This window comes from Berghia stephanieae, chromosome 2 (assembly GCF_034508935.2).
Source record: "Berghia stephanieae isolate SIO BIC M18660-M18661 chromosome 2, UCSD_Bste_1.3, whole genome shotgun sequence".
NCBI classification, from domain to species: domain Eukaryota; kingdom Metazoa; phylum Mollusca; class Gastropoda; order Nudibranchia; family Aeolidiidae; genus Berghia; species Berghia stephanieae.
The window spans coordinates 83,590,779-83,607,785 of NC_088361.1; the positions used below are offsets into that span (position 1 = coordinate 83,590,779).

At 37.8% G+C, this 17,007-nt stretch overlaps 1 protein-coding gene across 1 annotated transcript in view; it reads left to right on the forward strand.

Annotated features, from left to right (window-relative positions):
- LOC144965678 (neuropeptide receptor 15-like) overlaps positions 1-17,007 on the forward strand; it is a 140,752-nt gene that overhangs the window by 75,970 nt on the left and 47,775 nt on the right. The window contains exon 3 of the mRNA XM_078901261.1: positions 10,353-10,550. Coding sequence (XP_078757387.1) covers positions 10,353-10,550 — 198 coding nt within the window. The remainder of the gene's footprint in view (positions 1-10,352; positions 10,551-17,007) is intronic.

Consider the following 17,007-nt stretch of genomic DNA (forward strand, 5'->3'; position numbering starts at 1 on the left):
GAAGAAAGAAGAAGAAGAGAAGAAGAAGAGAAGAGAAGAAGAAGAAGAAAAGAAGAAGAAGAAAAGAAGAGAAGAGAAGAGAAGAAGAAGAAGAAGAAGAAGAGAAGAAGAAGAAAGAAGAAGAAGAAGAAGAAGAAGAAGAAAGAAGAAGAAGAAGAAGAAGAAGAAGAAGAAGAAGAAGATGATGAAGAAGAAGAAAAAGAAGAAGAAGAAGAAGAAGAGGAAAAAGTTGTTAAACAAAGACAATCTACAACGATAGGATTGTGTAAATCATAGACAGAGCATTTGACAAAATCTGTCATAATAAAGACCTCCAATTTCAGACAAACTACTGACACCTGTGTTTTTGAATACCTACGGCAACCACAGATCACAATATTGATTTTTTCAAAATTGTACGAGTGTTTTTCCCCGTTGTTGTGAAAGTAGTTCTGTAACGAAACACTCGTTGTGACAAGTTAATATCACATTAGCCGATAACAACATTCCACAGCGATTCTGTGTCCTGTTGATCCGATAAACGTCAAAGAACTTGGTGTGACAAGCGACAAGTCAGTGGTAGTTGATGGCGACAACGTTCTCTTTGTTTTATGTTTTACGGCGCTTGCGACACATTAAGGTAATTTCAGCGCCAGTAAAAAGGAAGAAAATACGAAACTCAAAACATTATAGATTTACAATTGAAAGCACACGAGAGAAAGTAAGACAAAGGGGAAGGTTCAAATAGGGAACAGAGTCCAAGAGCACACTATCCGTGTTCTTTGTTTGAGATCACCTAAAATTCTCATCGAGACACAGGCATAGGTCCCCCCCCACTAAGAAGAATACACTCAAAATTTTACAAATCATTATATGTGTAAAAGACAAAATAATACAGTATACAACAGGTAGATGATTTACACGAAAACACATCATCCTTCCTGCCAGCAGGGGCCAAGACAAAACCAAGTAATCCCATTCCAAGAAAAAGACAGAAAGTATGTTGGAAAACAGATGTAGGGGAATAGAAGACACAGTAAGTGCGTTCCTGTTAACTGCCAGGTACTTATTTTACACCTGAATACGGCGAGAGAATGTGAGTTAAGAGCCTTTTCCAAGGACTTAACTATGCGTCGAGCGAGACTCGAATCCCAGGAACTTCCGATCCGAATGCGAGTGTCATACCTCAAGATCACATGGCCACACAAAAATACTCAGAGATGCGTTCCACGAGTCAGACAAGACAAGGATTTCCCTCTTTAAGTGACTGAAACAATGACGAAAAATAGAAATTGATGACAATGAGACTCAGCAGGTTTTGGAAGTAACCTTCTCAATTATATGAAACAGGGAGACATGTCAATTTTTATGTATAATATATAGTATTAAGTTTATGTGCAAACTAATTTTTCAAAAAAATTCTTATGTCGGTGAAAAGTCGTAAAGGGCTTACTGAATTTAAATCGAATTTTATTGAGCAGATATTAGATACACATCATTACTTTTTTAGAAATTATTACTTTCATATTTTGTTGTCGTTGTTAATAACTGTTTATATATATATATATATATATATATATATATATATATATATATATATATTTTATATATTTACCGACAATAAATAATTCATTCATTAATTCATTATTACCAATTCAATTCAAAGGTTTATTTTCGGCAAAAAGCACTTTCTCAATTGCTTAAACAATCCTGCTCCTGTTTATCTTCTTCATGAACCCAGTCGAAATTTAAGATCTGCTAATTCAAATCTCCTAAGGGAATCCCCAAAATCTTTAATTTTTCATGAGAAATCCTTTGACCACCATAATTGTGGAACTCAATCAGTATTGAACCAAAAAAAAAAGTAAAAATCCACAGTTAAAAACTTAACATTTTTGTAGGGCATATAATTTAGACTCTTAGTATGTATTTTATAATCATATCAATATTTATGGTTTTTAACATGTCAGTTTTATATATGTTATTGATATATTATGATGTGTTGATGTAAAGCGCAAGTGAGCAAATTTGATTGGAACTAGACACTATATAAATTCATTATATTATTATTATTATTATTATTATTATTATTATTATTATTATTATTATTATTATTATTTATTATTATTATTATTATTATTATTATTATTATTTCCAATATGGCCAAAACCTACTCCTGAGGGGTCGTGATTTCAATACGAGACTTTCTTGGTCAGTTCAAATAAGAAACGATTTTTTTCTTCTAAACTAGTCACTGGCTAAGTCCTTAGTCCTCCAACATAAGAATGCCCCCATATTTATTAAAATATTCAAGTCACGTCCACCAGGCTCTCAGTTCGGGTCGTACGGACAAAAATCTCTCCCCCCCCCCTCCCCTGATCGTCGTGTACATATATATGCAGGTCTGACATCCGAACTCACTTATGGGCCTAGTTAAACATTGATGTCAGGGACAATATTTTGCGTCACTTTTTGAGATTTCCACTACAACAATGAGCCCATAAGGAATTGGGTTATCAGACCAGCAAATAAGTAGACGTCGCCCCTGATCTATTTCATACTAACTTGTGGTGGAGGGTCATAGATTTATGTAAATATTATTTTAACCTTGGCGATTTCGGTCTAATCATGGACTGTCGGGGACTTGTTATACTATTGCGGTCAGGGCGCCAACCAAAAAACATTTTTTGGCTTTTCATTTTTTCTGCCCGTCTCAGAATTTACCATTGAAGAAATCGGTGGCAGGGAATCTCATTGGAAGCAAATCACATCTGTGTCAATTTAATGTAATTGAGATATACGGCTCTCTCTCTCTCTCTCTCTCTCTCTCTCTCTCTCTCTCTCTCTCTCTCTCTCTCTCTTTGTTTCTTTTTTTCTTTCTCTCTCTCTCTCCCTCTCTCTGTCCCTCTCTTTATTTCTTTCGTTCTCTGTGTCTGTCTGTCTGTCTGTCTGTCTCTCTGTCTCTCTCTCTCTCTCTCTCTCTCTCTCTCTCTCTATATATATATATATATATATATATATATATATATATATATATATATATATATATATATATATATATATAATGTAAATTTTCACTCACATTTTTTTGGCCGAGACGACTCGTTTCTGTGTTTTTTACACTTCTTCAGTCGGCAGTCGGCGTAATCCATTGTAAGATTACAATGGATTACGCCGACTGAAGAAGTGTAAAAAACACAGAAACGAGTCGTCTCGGCCAAAAAAATGCGAGTGAAAATTTACATTATATATTAGCTCTAACCACCATTATCGAGCACTTTCGTACCTACAAGTACCCACCGACACTCATAAATATATATATATATATATATATATATATATATATATATATATATATATATATTATATATATCTTCTTCATTTGTTCCACTCGTTCTCCTCTTATTTTTAAGCCTAATTTATGTTTTATATTCTGTCATCAAGGCCGATGAGTTGCGTCTCTCAAACTTAAAAAAAATAAATTCCTAATTCTAATAAACTTGAGCATTTAAGTAGAGCAATTTTCACCAACCATGTTCGAAACGCTTTGCAAAGGGCCCCAAGCCAACAATAACACATTACAAGTAGGACAAGACACGACGTTAAGCGATATTACAATCTTTTTTTTTTATCACAAAGACAACGTTGTGAATGACCAGGTAATCATTTTGCACCTGAGTAAGTTGAGATGATGATATGAGTGAAAAATCTCTTCCAAGGACACAACTACGCGGCTCTCAGTGCGGTACTCGAACCCAGGGTATTACGGTCCGAAGGGGAGTGTTATATTACAAGACCACACAGTCGCGCATTATTGATGCTAAGCGTTTAGATTTTTTTAAAATCACAACATCTACCAGCCGGATTTAACATACTAACACACCCCAAACTATGTGTAACGTTAAGCGTTTAAAGCTTGATTAATACAATTTAGTGAGAACTACTCATTCAAATTGCTGGCTTAAAACAATAACTAAGAGCTGAGTGACGTCAATTTCGATACCTCTATAATCTTGAGCTTTTAGATAACGCAATATCCACTAACGTGCTCAAAGGGCCCTGACCAACAGCAACACGTAACGTGTAGAGCGAGACATGACACCTGTTAGGCGATATTACAATTTTTTCTCTGACAGAGACAACCCTGTTTACGTTCAGGAGAATGTGAGTAAAGAGCCTTTTCCAAGGATTCAACTATGCCCCGAGAGAGACTCGAACCCAGGACCTTCCGATCCGAAAGCGAGTGTCATACCATTCCCGTGTAGATCATTCCATACCAAGACTGACAATGTGACTCGCATACTCATCTGAATTGCTTGACTCTGTCATGACAGAATCCACGTAGTAGTAATATATGTGTCTGCCCCAAGGTCACAATGTCTATCCAGGAGTGACGGGATAAGTCATTTGTTTACTTTAGGTGAGTATTCTCTCACGACAGAATTCGCGTAGGGGTGATAAATGTGTCTACCCCAAAGTTGCAATCATTCAGATTCATCTAATTAGATGTTCTTTGCAATGGAGACGACTAAAAGATAATCACACGGTTTCCTTTCTTTCAAACCAATTAGAGGAAATGAATGCGAGTTATTTGAAATTTTTAGTCTGCCAAATCTTTTCCTTGTGGGGGGCGAAGTGGCCGAGTGGTTAAGGCATTGCACTGTGACCCAGAAGGACCCGGGTTTGAGCCCCGCTTCAGGCACTTTCGTTTTTGTCCTTGAGCAAGATTTTTAACCCCCAATTTGCTCACTGTGACAACATGGGTGATTCTTGTTGACATCAGACATCTTGTTTTATGAATTATCTATATTCCTTCGTGGAATGCCAAGACGACGATATCTTATGATGTCGTGGCGAAAAAGGCATAAATCATTTTTAAAAATCTTATAAGGAACTTTTTTTTTCTACCTGGGTTTGTGGAAAATAAACGTGGAAAACAAATAAAATAAAATGCAAAATAACTAGTACCGTTGTACTCAATGTTATTATATTTGTTTTCCACGTTTATTTGTATATTGTCGTGCTGACGAAGGATTTGTACCCGAAACGTCCATTGTCTGTTTTGTTCCCATACGAAGCCTCTCCATTTTCACTCTTTCGTTAGTATTGTCACGATCACCGGCTTCAAGCAGTCCTTACCGTTTACTATGGTTACTTTGCCATCTCGCCCAATAATTCCCGACAATCCTTGCACTACTTGGTTTTTTCCTGACCCTGGACGGGGTTGCACGCACGAGATGGATGTCAACTTGGAAAAAATCATGTCCCTCTGACAGAGAAACGGACTAGGTGGCTGCAAACAGACCAAAGTCTAGAACCTGTCCAACCGCGACCATTTTTTATCAGTTGGGAATATGATTCAATAGTCTGATGTCACGTCCGCCCAGCAACAAGCAGGTTTGTTCTAAATAAAGAAAATCGGTACTTTTTATTCTTCATGCTGGCTAGAACTTTTTCATATGTCATGTGATCAGAATGTCTAAAAGTCAAAACATGATCAGATTTATCATCTTTTTCTCCTCTGGATACACTTTTATGCTCGTCGGAGAAGTAATTCATAAGGGCATCCGCCATTGTTCCGATAGTTAATTAGAACAAGTTACTAAGTTACTATGCGTCATTACGAGGGAAGTGAAGTCACGACTGTTGAAGCCTTTTTCGACCTCTCAAATTGTACTCGTTGTGGCAAATAACCCGGTTTAACGTTGAATTGTGATGGGCCTGCAAGACGGGTTCTCTCGACGGTACACGAATAGACACTTCGATAACCACGCCTCTCGGACAGCCGTCATAATGTAAACAATGACAGCGATTGGTAAACATAGCAAACCACACAGGCTTTACTATCGATGGTATGTGTCTGAGTAAAATTTCACTGTTCTTCCGCTTGATGAAAAATACCAATACAGAAATCTATGGGTAAACTTAAACGTTTATTATATGATCCAGAAAATCGTATGACAAATAGTCACCCATTTGGCGTATGAAAATAATAACAATGATCAGAGAATACGGTTGAAATCATTCACATTATTGTTTGTTAACCAACTATGCTTGTCCGAGCACGTGTGAAGGTGTGTCACAAATTCCATGTTTTGATTGGTCAAAAATCTACTGGTTAATTGGGTAAGGATTATGCCGCTTGGATAGAGGCCAATGGTTTGTAGTGTGATACCATCAGAAGCTGTTGCCATTTTGACCCCTGACAATGACTTTTAAAAGCGAAGATTATCTTCAAATGTTTAATCTGACACATCCAACAAAAATAAAAGACCATCTTAAGAGAAAACCAGAGAAAACAGAAAAGCGATTGGTTTAATTCTTCAGAAGCTGACTAGAATTAATTATTGTTATTTGAAATTGAGCGAAAAACTCAGAAATTGCTTCATTTTATATGTGACAATACCACTAGAAATTTCCCTGAGGGTTATTTTACCGACTCTTGGACGAGACAGTATTAGACGTCAGAACTTTGGAAGATCGTCTTTTAATCATGTGTCCTTGACTTTGATTAATGCTTTGAGGCCAGGGGATTTGGTTTCACAATAACCTGACTTCACTGTTTCCCGTTTCTCCAAAATGTTGGCCTCCATTTAACCTGACCTTGTACTTCCCATTTCGCCAATATTTAAATCACCCAGACATAACACCTTAATAGAATAACTGACGCTGCATTGCGGCTAACGCCTGGATTATGCCTGTCTTCCATTGGAATAGACCTTAAGGACAAATTTCCCCTTTGTAATGAATAAAGGGATTTTTTAAAGATTAAAAAAGAAAAAAAATCCCATTATTCATCCCAAATGAAAAATTGTCTTTAAGGTCTATTTCATTGGAATACAGGCATGACCTAGGCGTCAGCCGCAGTCCAGCATCGTAAAATGGGCTAGGGGCGATGTAACGCGCTAAAGGCCACACAGCTTAGCGAGTAGTCGATGACCTTTCATTACCTTTCCGATACAAAGCAACGACCAAACTCTGACCCACACTGACCCACATTTTGTTATGAAAATTAAAAAGGACACCAAGAAACTAGTTCAATTTTGTATTATGTGACAACAAGACTAGATATTATTTCCCGGGGGGTCTTTTTAACTACTCCCGGAAACGGAATTTAATCCTGTCTGCAAGTGGAAGACACTGATCTTTGGAAGGTCGTTTTCAAATCACTTGTCCTTGGCCTTTAGTTAACCCTCTGTGGGAGGTGATTTGGTTTCATCATGCCTCGACTTTGTAAATCCCAAATCGTAAAATGTTTAATCGACTAGGCATGATATGAATTTCAAGCTGTGGATCCTAACTTTAAAAAGTAAGATTAAAAAGATACAATTCCCTTTATTTTATCCCAAAAAGGAAATTATTTTAGGTTGTCTTCGAAGGAAGGCTGAAATGCCCCAGGCATCAGCCGCAGGGCAGCGTCGCAAAGTGAGCTAGATGCGAGGTGACTTGCTAAAGACCAGACAGCTTGTGAGTTGTCGAGTATCTTTCGGGTACGAAGTATAGACCACATCACTGAGCCACGCTGCCTCAATTTTTGTTATTTAAAAATTCAAAAAGACACCAAGTAACCTGTTCAATTTCGTATTATGTAACAAAGCAGCTATCTGGATATTTCCCTGAGGGTCTTTTTTTTAGTACTCTCAGGAACGGAATCTAATCTTGTCTGCAAGTAAAAGATATTGATCTTTGGAAGGCCGTTTTCTAATCATGTGTCCTTGGTTTTAATTCAAGTCTCTATGGACAGGGACCGACTTCAGTCTAACCCTAACTGACTGAAAAGGTAAAAGAACATAATATATTATACAAACAAAACTTGAACTTTTATAGAGTGCAAGATCAACTAAACCATTCCCTCTCTTTTTGATCTTATTAAGCCAGTTGTTTGTAATCGTCTCCCGTCGAACATCGATTGCTGCCATTATCGGGCCCTATTCTCTAGGTGTTGTTGCCAGCGTTCCCGACACTATACGCATGGACTTGCGAAGTCATACCACAAAAATATGATTTAATAATATTCATATAGTATATTACCACACTGAATGTGCTCCACAACGTTTAATATAATCCCATATTTCAATTTCATATAGTAGCAATCGCCTTTTATGTGCCCATTTTGTACCAAGACACTTACAATATATTATAGTCAGGTACGCATTCACACCTAAGTCGAGTGTGGAAATGTGCGTTAAGTACCTTACTCAAGTCCACTACGACGGGATCAAAATATTTCACGATCATTATCCCCCATCCGGCCACTGACCACGTTTCACATCGCTTGACTTTTGAGACAAGTCGAGACACCTTACCGCTGAGCCACCGAGCCACCTAGCCAAACATCCCATACACCCTTCCCACCAACAGAGCAGTAATGATGATGCCACTTATTAAGATCCATTTATACTTTGTTGATGAATCCAGTTAGGTTTGAAGTATAGGTTTATATTACATTATATAACCCCAAATCATGTACACACACAAATATTGATACTGTCCGTTTAGCCAAAAGATGTAACAACAACTTTCGCCAACAGAATATAACATACTAGCACACAAAACTATGTGTAACCTTTAACGTTTATAGTTTGATTGTAATGGGAACTAAACTTGAAAATAGCTGGCTAAAAACAAAAGCACAGTGCTGAGTGACGTCAGTCTCGTTCCTTCTATAACCGCTCAAAAACAAAGAACATAATACCAAATACGGAACGTTTCAGTCTCAAACCCGTTCTCAAGGCAATAACTAAAACCAATTAAAACGATATAATTACCGTTTTAACTGTTTTTGTTATTAGCTGCTGAAGATTGGGGTTAAGCCCAAAACGTTCCGTGTTTACTATTTGGTTCTTTTCTTTTTATTCTTTTTTATTCATATTTTTCACATGCAAAGAGGAATTGCCTTGCTTTTATGTACGTGCTATACGAATATTATTAGGCTAAAAAAAAATATGTTCACATAATAATAATAATATACCAGAAGATGCCTTCTATTACGAAACATTCTTAGAATTTCTCGTTTTAGAACTTCATAAGCATTTCGAAGTGATTAAAAAACGTATTGAAAATGAAAGTTGAGGCCAGACGTTTTGATTTTAAGGATTTTGAAATGTTATTTAATCCTCTTGAGAGTAAGTTGTTGATTTATAAAGTTAACTATAGTGACTTCCATTTTTATTCTCCTAAAAATTACGAATTTTAAAATGTTCATGTTAGCAGGTCTGATACGATGATAGTGTGCAGTGTGATTGATAATAATAAATGATAATAATAAATTGAGATTTTATATAGAGCAATATCCACTAAACATGTTCAAAGCGCTTAACAAGGGGTCCCTGGCCAACAGCAACACTTAACATATAGGACGGGACCTGACGCCTGTTAGGCGATATCACAATGGCCAGAGACTCATTTTACACCCTGAGTACGGTGAGAGAATGTGAGTAAAGAGCCTTCTCCAGGGACTCAACTATGCCCCGAGCGAGACTCGAACCCAGGACCTTCCGATCCGAAAGCGAGTGTCATCCCACAAGACCACATAACCGCACAAAATTGATAGTGTGCAGTCTGATTGATGGTAGGATTTTTTGTTTTAAAAAAGATAGATCAGGATTTGCCACAAAAAGGTTCGGTAATGAAATAAATTAAAGTAGCTGAATCCATCACTTTTAATGTGTGTTAATGGGCATTTCAATGATCGTCACTTTTTGACCTCGACCCAATTTCACTCAAAAATGTGGTTCAAGGATTAATTCTTTTATCTAGTATTTTATTTTATTTGAAATAAGTCTGTACAAGCCTAGAGTGGTTTCTGTCAATAAATATCTTAACGATGATTGGATCCTTGATGGGTCAGAATATGGACCACCTACTGTCTTTTGGTTATTCCAAGGCTCGGTCCTTGGCCCGGTTCTTTAAACACGATATCCTCATCATCATCATCATCATCATCATCATCATCATCATCATCATCATCATCATCATCATCACCACCACCATTCAGATTCCTTCTCACATGTTAAGTTTTTCTGTTGGCCAGGGACCCCTTGTAAAGCGCTTTGAACACGTGTAGTTGGACATGCTCTATATGATTGCTCAAGATGATTTTTTTTATCAGATTTTTTTTCTTCAAATGTTAGATGCCATGGTTTTCCATCTTTTTTCTATCGAAGTCGATTTCCCAACATTCGTCAATCCTCATCGATGCTATCTCTTCCATATTTTGCTGCAAGCATTTCCTCTTTATCCCTTCACCTCGCTATTTTTGGTTTATTTTCCCTTTCCCCATGACACTGTTTCACGTTGTAATACCGATTCGAGGCCATGGAGACATTTATTCTATTTTTTAAAAATCCTAAATTCTGGTTGATTTTCCACAGATCAATGACTAATATGATGATCCTGAACCTTGCCCTGGCGGACTCACTCATCATGGTGTTTGGGGTGCCAGAGATAGTCATGGTGCTTCTGGACAAGGGCTGGCAGCTTGGTGGAGTTGCCTGTTCTGTGAACAGAACGATCCTTGTTTGCGCTCTCTACGCCTCAGTTCTAACACTTGTCGCCGTATGCATTGAAAGGTAAGTGATGGATAGTAGGATAGTAATAGCCGAGCCTGAACTACAGAGACAAGATAGATTGGTAGTACGAAAAGGGTTTGATCATCATACGATGCTTATCTAGGTCAGACTGTGTCAAGTCGGTAAACATACTTTCACTCAGTTGTTTATTTGTTACACAACGTAAATTCGGCCCAGGATTTAGAGCAGCTTTCTGTCTTCAGTTGGGGAATTACCCCTTACTCAATTCTAACATACAATAAATTTTTGAGTTTAGACATATTTAGTTTCGTGTAGTTGTACGTTTGGTATGGCAGACAGAAATTATAAGTATTTTTTCTTAAACATACTATCAATACTAAGATGCTTTGTTTACCGACTTGACATTCAAAACCCTCGTACGGAAGGAGCTCATAAGTTACTTGTCTCAATATTATCATTTTAGTATCAGAAAATAATAAGTAGATACTCAGGTAATATTGAAGAGTAGAACCCCCCCCCCCCCCCCCCCTCCAATGCGCCCCCCCCCCCCCACTCCCGACCTTTCAAACAAGTGCTTAAGTCATTAGTTTATAATACCATTAAATCGGATGGATATAGATGCTGACTGAAGAGTGATTGTATGGTAAAGATTTATATGTATGTATTTTACTGAGGAAAACGAATTATGTATTTAAAGCAGTAGTCCTTCAGAGCCGTTCGGCTCATGGAGCCGGATCTTATCCCGATTTCTACAGCGTGAAACTGACATTAGAAATTGCTTGCTACCCTTTTGATAGGACGCTAGTCTTTCGCAAAGTACTTTCCGCCAGATCTAACAGACCCCGCTACCCAATCACTGCTGGGTGGGCAGGGAGTTCAGAAATAGAATCTAGACTGCACCCGGGATCGATTTGGATCCCTTTACGTGTGAAGCGAGTGATCTACCAACTGAGCTATCGGGACCTCCAATTTTTTAAAAAAGAAAAAAAAAAGATCATATGTCTGAATCTCAATATGAATGTTACTCGTGGTCGATTCAATTCCTTGTATTTGTATTCGAGGGAGGAGAGAGTTGTTGGATGTGACAGCCATTGTTGGTGTTAAGGATGAAGTAGTTTAATAATCTTCGTAGGAACCGTTATTATGTCGGAGGGATTTAGAAACTAAAAATCAATTTTATAGTCAGAAAGACAAAACTTGGATTAATGTTGTACCTTGAGTAGGTATATTGGATATTGCGCAAAGAAAAACTCAATTTTTTTTTTAATGAAGACAGTATAACATAGTTTCTTATAAGGAGTCATTCAGAGCCATTTGGCCCATAGATCTGAAGTTTATCCCGGTTTTTATAGCGTGAAACGATCAACAGCAATTGCTTGCCATCCTTTGGATAGGACATAGTCAATCGCAAAGTACTTTCCGCCAATCTAACAGACTCAGCTACTCATTCACTGCTGAGTGAACAGAGGGAGCGGAGTGGGTGGGGGGGGGGGGGGGGGGGGGGCGGTGGGGCGTCAGAAAAAAAGCTCGACTGCACCCAGGATACGATCTTGGTCCCTTTACGTGTGAAGCGAGAGCTCTACCAACTAAGCTGGGGACGCCATAGTATCTTATAGCAACAAAAAATACAAGCCCACTTTTCTAATCATTTATAATAAAAACACTTTTTTGGAATTGGTTCAGTCTGACACAATACCGTTTCAAAAGAATAGGTGACATTTCTGATCGATTTAAGTTAAAATCAAGTTTTTGCCATACAATATTTTACTCGACGTGCACTTATTTGCTGGCCCAAAATACTGTCCATTACAACAATGTTAAACTAGGGCCATAATTTCGTTCAGATGTCAGACCTGAATATATGTACAGGTCGGTTTACCTCATTTTGATACCAGAATTTAAAAGGATAAAAAAATCATGTTAAAAACAAAGAAATAGAAAAGAAAAACCAATAAATAAAACCCGGTAAAATGAGCCCACCAGTCTTTTGACAGATTAGAGTACCCAGTTCCGGAGGATAAGTGAACTTGCCATTTTTCGGTCTATAACTCTAAAGCGAACACATTTATTGAACATTTCAGGCTTGCGTCAAGAGGCCACTGAGGTACTCTGGAAAAATCCATATTTAAAATGTGGCCAGAAAACTCGTCCATAAGATCGAGTTAAATGACCATCATCTTGGCAAAAACTTCGCGAAGTCCCAGGTTTAAGAGTTTTTGCCAAGACGAGGGTCAATTAAATTGATCGATATTTGCAGGACGACCTTTCTGGCCAAATTTTCCAATAAGCGTTTTTCCAGAGTACGGAAGACCAAGTTTGCAAATTGGGATGTCTTCTTCTTCTTCTTCTTCTTCTTCTTCTTCTTCTTCTTCTTCTTCTTCTTCTTCTTCTTCTTCTTCTTCTTCTTCTTCTTCTTCTTCTTCTTCTCCTTTCAGCGACTAAGTTAAAAAATCCGTTATTGGCAGCTATATTCATAAACGGAACTTATTTTGGTATTTTAAAGATTAGCAAAGTGGAATTTTAACATCAGATGGATAAACAGTTTGCTACCCGAACCGTCAAATGTATACGCTATTCTTAAAAGATCTATTTATACAACGTCATTATTGTGTCATTGAATCCTTTGTATACTTTAGTGATTTTAGCACGAATCAGAAGTTAACGTATCTAGTAATTTTAATATCATTTTGCATTCATTTGCATTTTTCTTTTTTCTCCTCTTCAGATAGGCATACCATTTGAGGGGGTGGGGGACACATTTCTGAAAGCCAAATAAGTTTACTTCTAAAAAAACTGCACTTCAGGCTAAAAGTAGACAAAACGTACCATCTTTTTTTAAAAATTATTTGTGTAGAGTGGACAATCATTAGCCAAAGACTACCTTTCCCCGTAGGCATAGACGACCTATCAATTTCAGTCCTTTCTGCTTCCTTCACTTCCGGTATGGCCATGTCCATGTGAGCATCCGGTGAAATAATTAAGATCCACTTATTTGAGACTTTTTTACTTTTTATTTTTTCTTAAGCTAAAATGAAGTTTGTTCATGATAGTAGTCAGGGGAATATGATAATAAATTATACACCACACAACGGCCTGTTTCCACTTAGTGCCCCCCCCCCCCCCCCCCCGCCCTCCGAACACACACACACACACACACACACGCACACACACACAGACACACACGCACATATCACACAAAACGTGGACGTATTCATACAGGGCAAATCCACAAAACCTACTCAATGCGCTTTACAACACTCAACATTTAGGACAGTACATGAGGCCCTAAGATTCGAACTCGGGACAAATTATCGGCCCGAAGGCGAGTGTCACACCACAAGACCGCAAAACTGTACAACAAAAAACACAATTTTTGTTTCTTCTCTCTTCGTGAAAACGGGAAGATGTGTGAGGTTAAAGTAAAATCTAAAAATGAGGATTAAGGGTTAATCTACACTATAAAGCAAGGTCCTGATAGCTCAATTGGTAGAACACTCGCTTCACGCGAAACGAGAACGAGATCTATCACGAGCGACCTCGAGATTGTTTTTCTCTGACACCCTCTCTTTACACCCAACAGTGATTGGGTCTCTGGGTCTGTTAGATATGGCTTAAAGTTATTTACGGCGGCTTCGTGCTATCTAAACTAGTTTAGCATTGACGAGTACATCGAGTACATATAAATATTCCCAACTATCGCGTATAACCTCTGTAAGATAAAGGTAGCACGTCAGACCGGTAAACAGAAGGTCTGAGATTCGATCCCCAGTCAAGGTTGGCGGATGTTTTTGAGATGCGTTGTTCTTGCGCGGTTATTTGGTCTTGTGGTAGGACACTCACTTTCGGATCGGGAGGTCCTGGGTTCGAGCCTAGCTCAGCGCATAGTGGAGTCCTTGAAAAAAAAACAACTCTTTACTCACATTCTCTCACCGTACTCAGGTATAAAATGAGTACCTGGCCGTTAACAGCATTGTCGCTGTCCGAAAAAAAATTGTAATATCACCTAACAAGCTCCGTGTCACGTCCTACATTATGTTAAGTGCTGTTGTTGCCCAGGGACCCTTTGTACAGCACGTTTGGAGCACGTTTCGTGAATATTGCATAATATAAATGCTCGATTAAAATATAATAATAATACACCATTATTTTAAATACCATGGGAAATATTTGTCAATATCTACTGTGCAATTAATCTTCAATAATTTGAGTGGCTTTTCCTCTATCTGACAACCGTAAATTAAAAAAAAAGAAAGACGATGAGAGGTCGCAGAAAGTTGGATGAGATCCCGAGTATGAATATTTATGGGTTTTTCACGCCTTTGTTACCGGTTATTGGCTGCTGGTGTTAACTTTCTAAAGGACGGGTTCCATTACACTCTAACTTGATGTCATTTTGTTTTACTTTTTATCCAGCGGTTGTAACTGGGATTCGATTAGGATGTCACTGAGTGCCATCGTTACTAATCTTTTGGTTACCCCACTTCCGAGTCATTGCACATATTATTCATTCCTTTTTTTTATATGTACAATAAGGTTAGGGAATTCCCTCCGAGGCAACATAAGACATTCTGAGTTATAAATAAATTTACTCACCAATAGGAAACAAAAGTGTGACGTTAAAATACGGGTTCCAATCTCAATGGAAATGTGAAATCAATCCACCCGAGGACTGGATATATACCTTGTGCAACTGATCTTTTTGTTACAGGGTGATGACATTTTATATTCTAGTCTGAACTAATGCTGGTCGTCAATAAAGACCATCCTTTGTCGCTCTTTTACTCCCCGTAATCCTAAGACTCCTATACATTCTGCGAGAGGCCTTCCGAAAGCTCCACGGTCTAGCATCTCTTTACTCCCCGTAATCCTAAGACTCCTATACATTCTGCGAGAGGCCTTCCGAAAGCTCCACGGTCTAGCATCTCTTTAAATTAGTATCTCCACCATATACCTTTTGTCAGGCGTTTATTTATTCAATTTGGCAATATATAGTAGCATTTTAAAAAGTCTAGAATAAACCTTAATGGATTAGTGAAAGTTTAAAATTTCCTAACATGACCATTATTTTGGTTCTTCGCCGCCATTTTTTTTTTTGAAGTATTGAAAGGTAGTGCAACCTATGTCCTCGTTTTTTTTCTATTAGGGTTAGCTCGAGGTCCGAGGATTTTTTTCAATTAGGGTAAGCTATAGGTCTTAGTAAATGTGCTAGGGTGTTTTTTTTTTCCCATTAGGGTTAGTTAAAGGTAATAGGCTTTATTTTTTCTTCGGGTTAGTTGAGAAATATTTGGGTTGTTTCCCTTAGCACGAGGAGCTTTCGGAAGGCTTCCCCATTCTGCTACCTTATGATTCAATATGTAAAATATTAAATTTCACTATCCACTCCGGAGGACTGGATACACGCTTCCAATGAGTTTTGAACCGGAAAAGAGGAATGTGTGACTTCATGACTTATGTGCTCTACTAGAAAACATTTCTGTCACAGAGGCAATAGTCATTGTGTTACTTAGCCATAATCTGACACCACGCAACTGTTGCGTTTGTCCTCAGTGTTGTAATAATAGTAACAGCTGTAACAATACTGCCATAGACTACATTGAAAAAAAGAAAACAAACCCCTCCCCCACCCCTCACCCCCCAAAATAAACAATAAAAAAAAAAACACGTTTTTAAAATTACTTCCGTTGGGCGATATTATATTTTTTTTCAGACAGAGAAAACGCTGTTAACGGCCATGTACTCATTTTACAGCTGAATAAGGTGAGAGAATATGAGTAAAGAGCCTTTCCAAGGACTTAACTATGCGAGACTCGAACCTAGGACCTTCCAATTCAAATGCAGTTTCATACTACATAGCCGCATACTCTACCGTAGCATATTGAGATTAATCCTAAATTTTATATTTGTGTCAATAAAGTCAATTTACAACACCTTGTTCAGACCTAACTACTACTACGAAATATTCAGTAGAATTACGAAATGTTGGCTCCAATTTCAAAACTTCATGAGCATCTCTAAGTTATTTAAGCTTACTGGAAATGGAGGTTGATGCCAGAGTGCATAATTTTAAGGCTTTTGAAGTGTTATTTCATCATTGTCAGTGCAAATCATTGATTTATAAAGTCAACTATATGTAGTACAACATTGCCATCCGGAATTATAACGGACCAACACACAAAACTATGTGTAACCTTGAACGTCTATAGTCTGGTCAATACATTTCAGTGAGAATTACTCATAAACGGGGATGGCAAAAAACAATAACAAAGACCCGAGTGACGTCAATTTTCATATTACTCGTATCTATAGCGACTTCTACTTTTATCTCCTAAAACTACGAATTTTAAAATTTTTAAGTTGCAGGTCTGACCTTGCTCACACCGAAATAATACAAGACCGCTTTTGGACGGTGGGTCACATTTTTTAGTTTTATTTACGTAAAAAATTGTATTTAAATTCATACTCAACCAAAAAGAATAGAAATTGATCAAAACTTTCA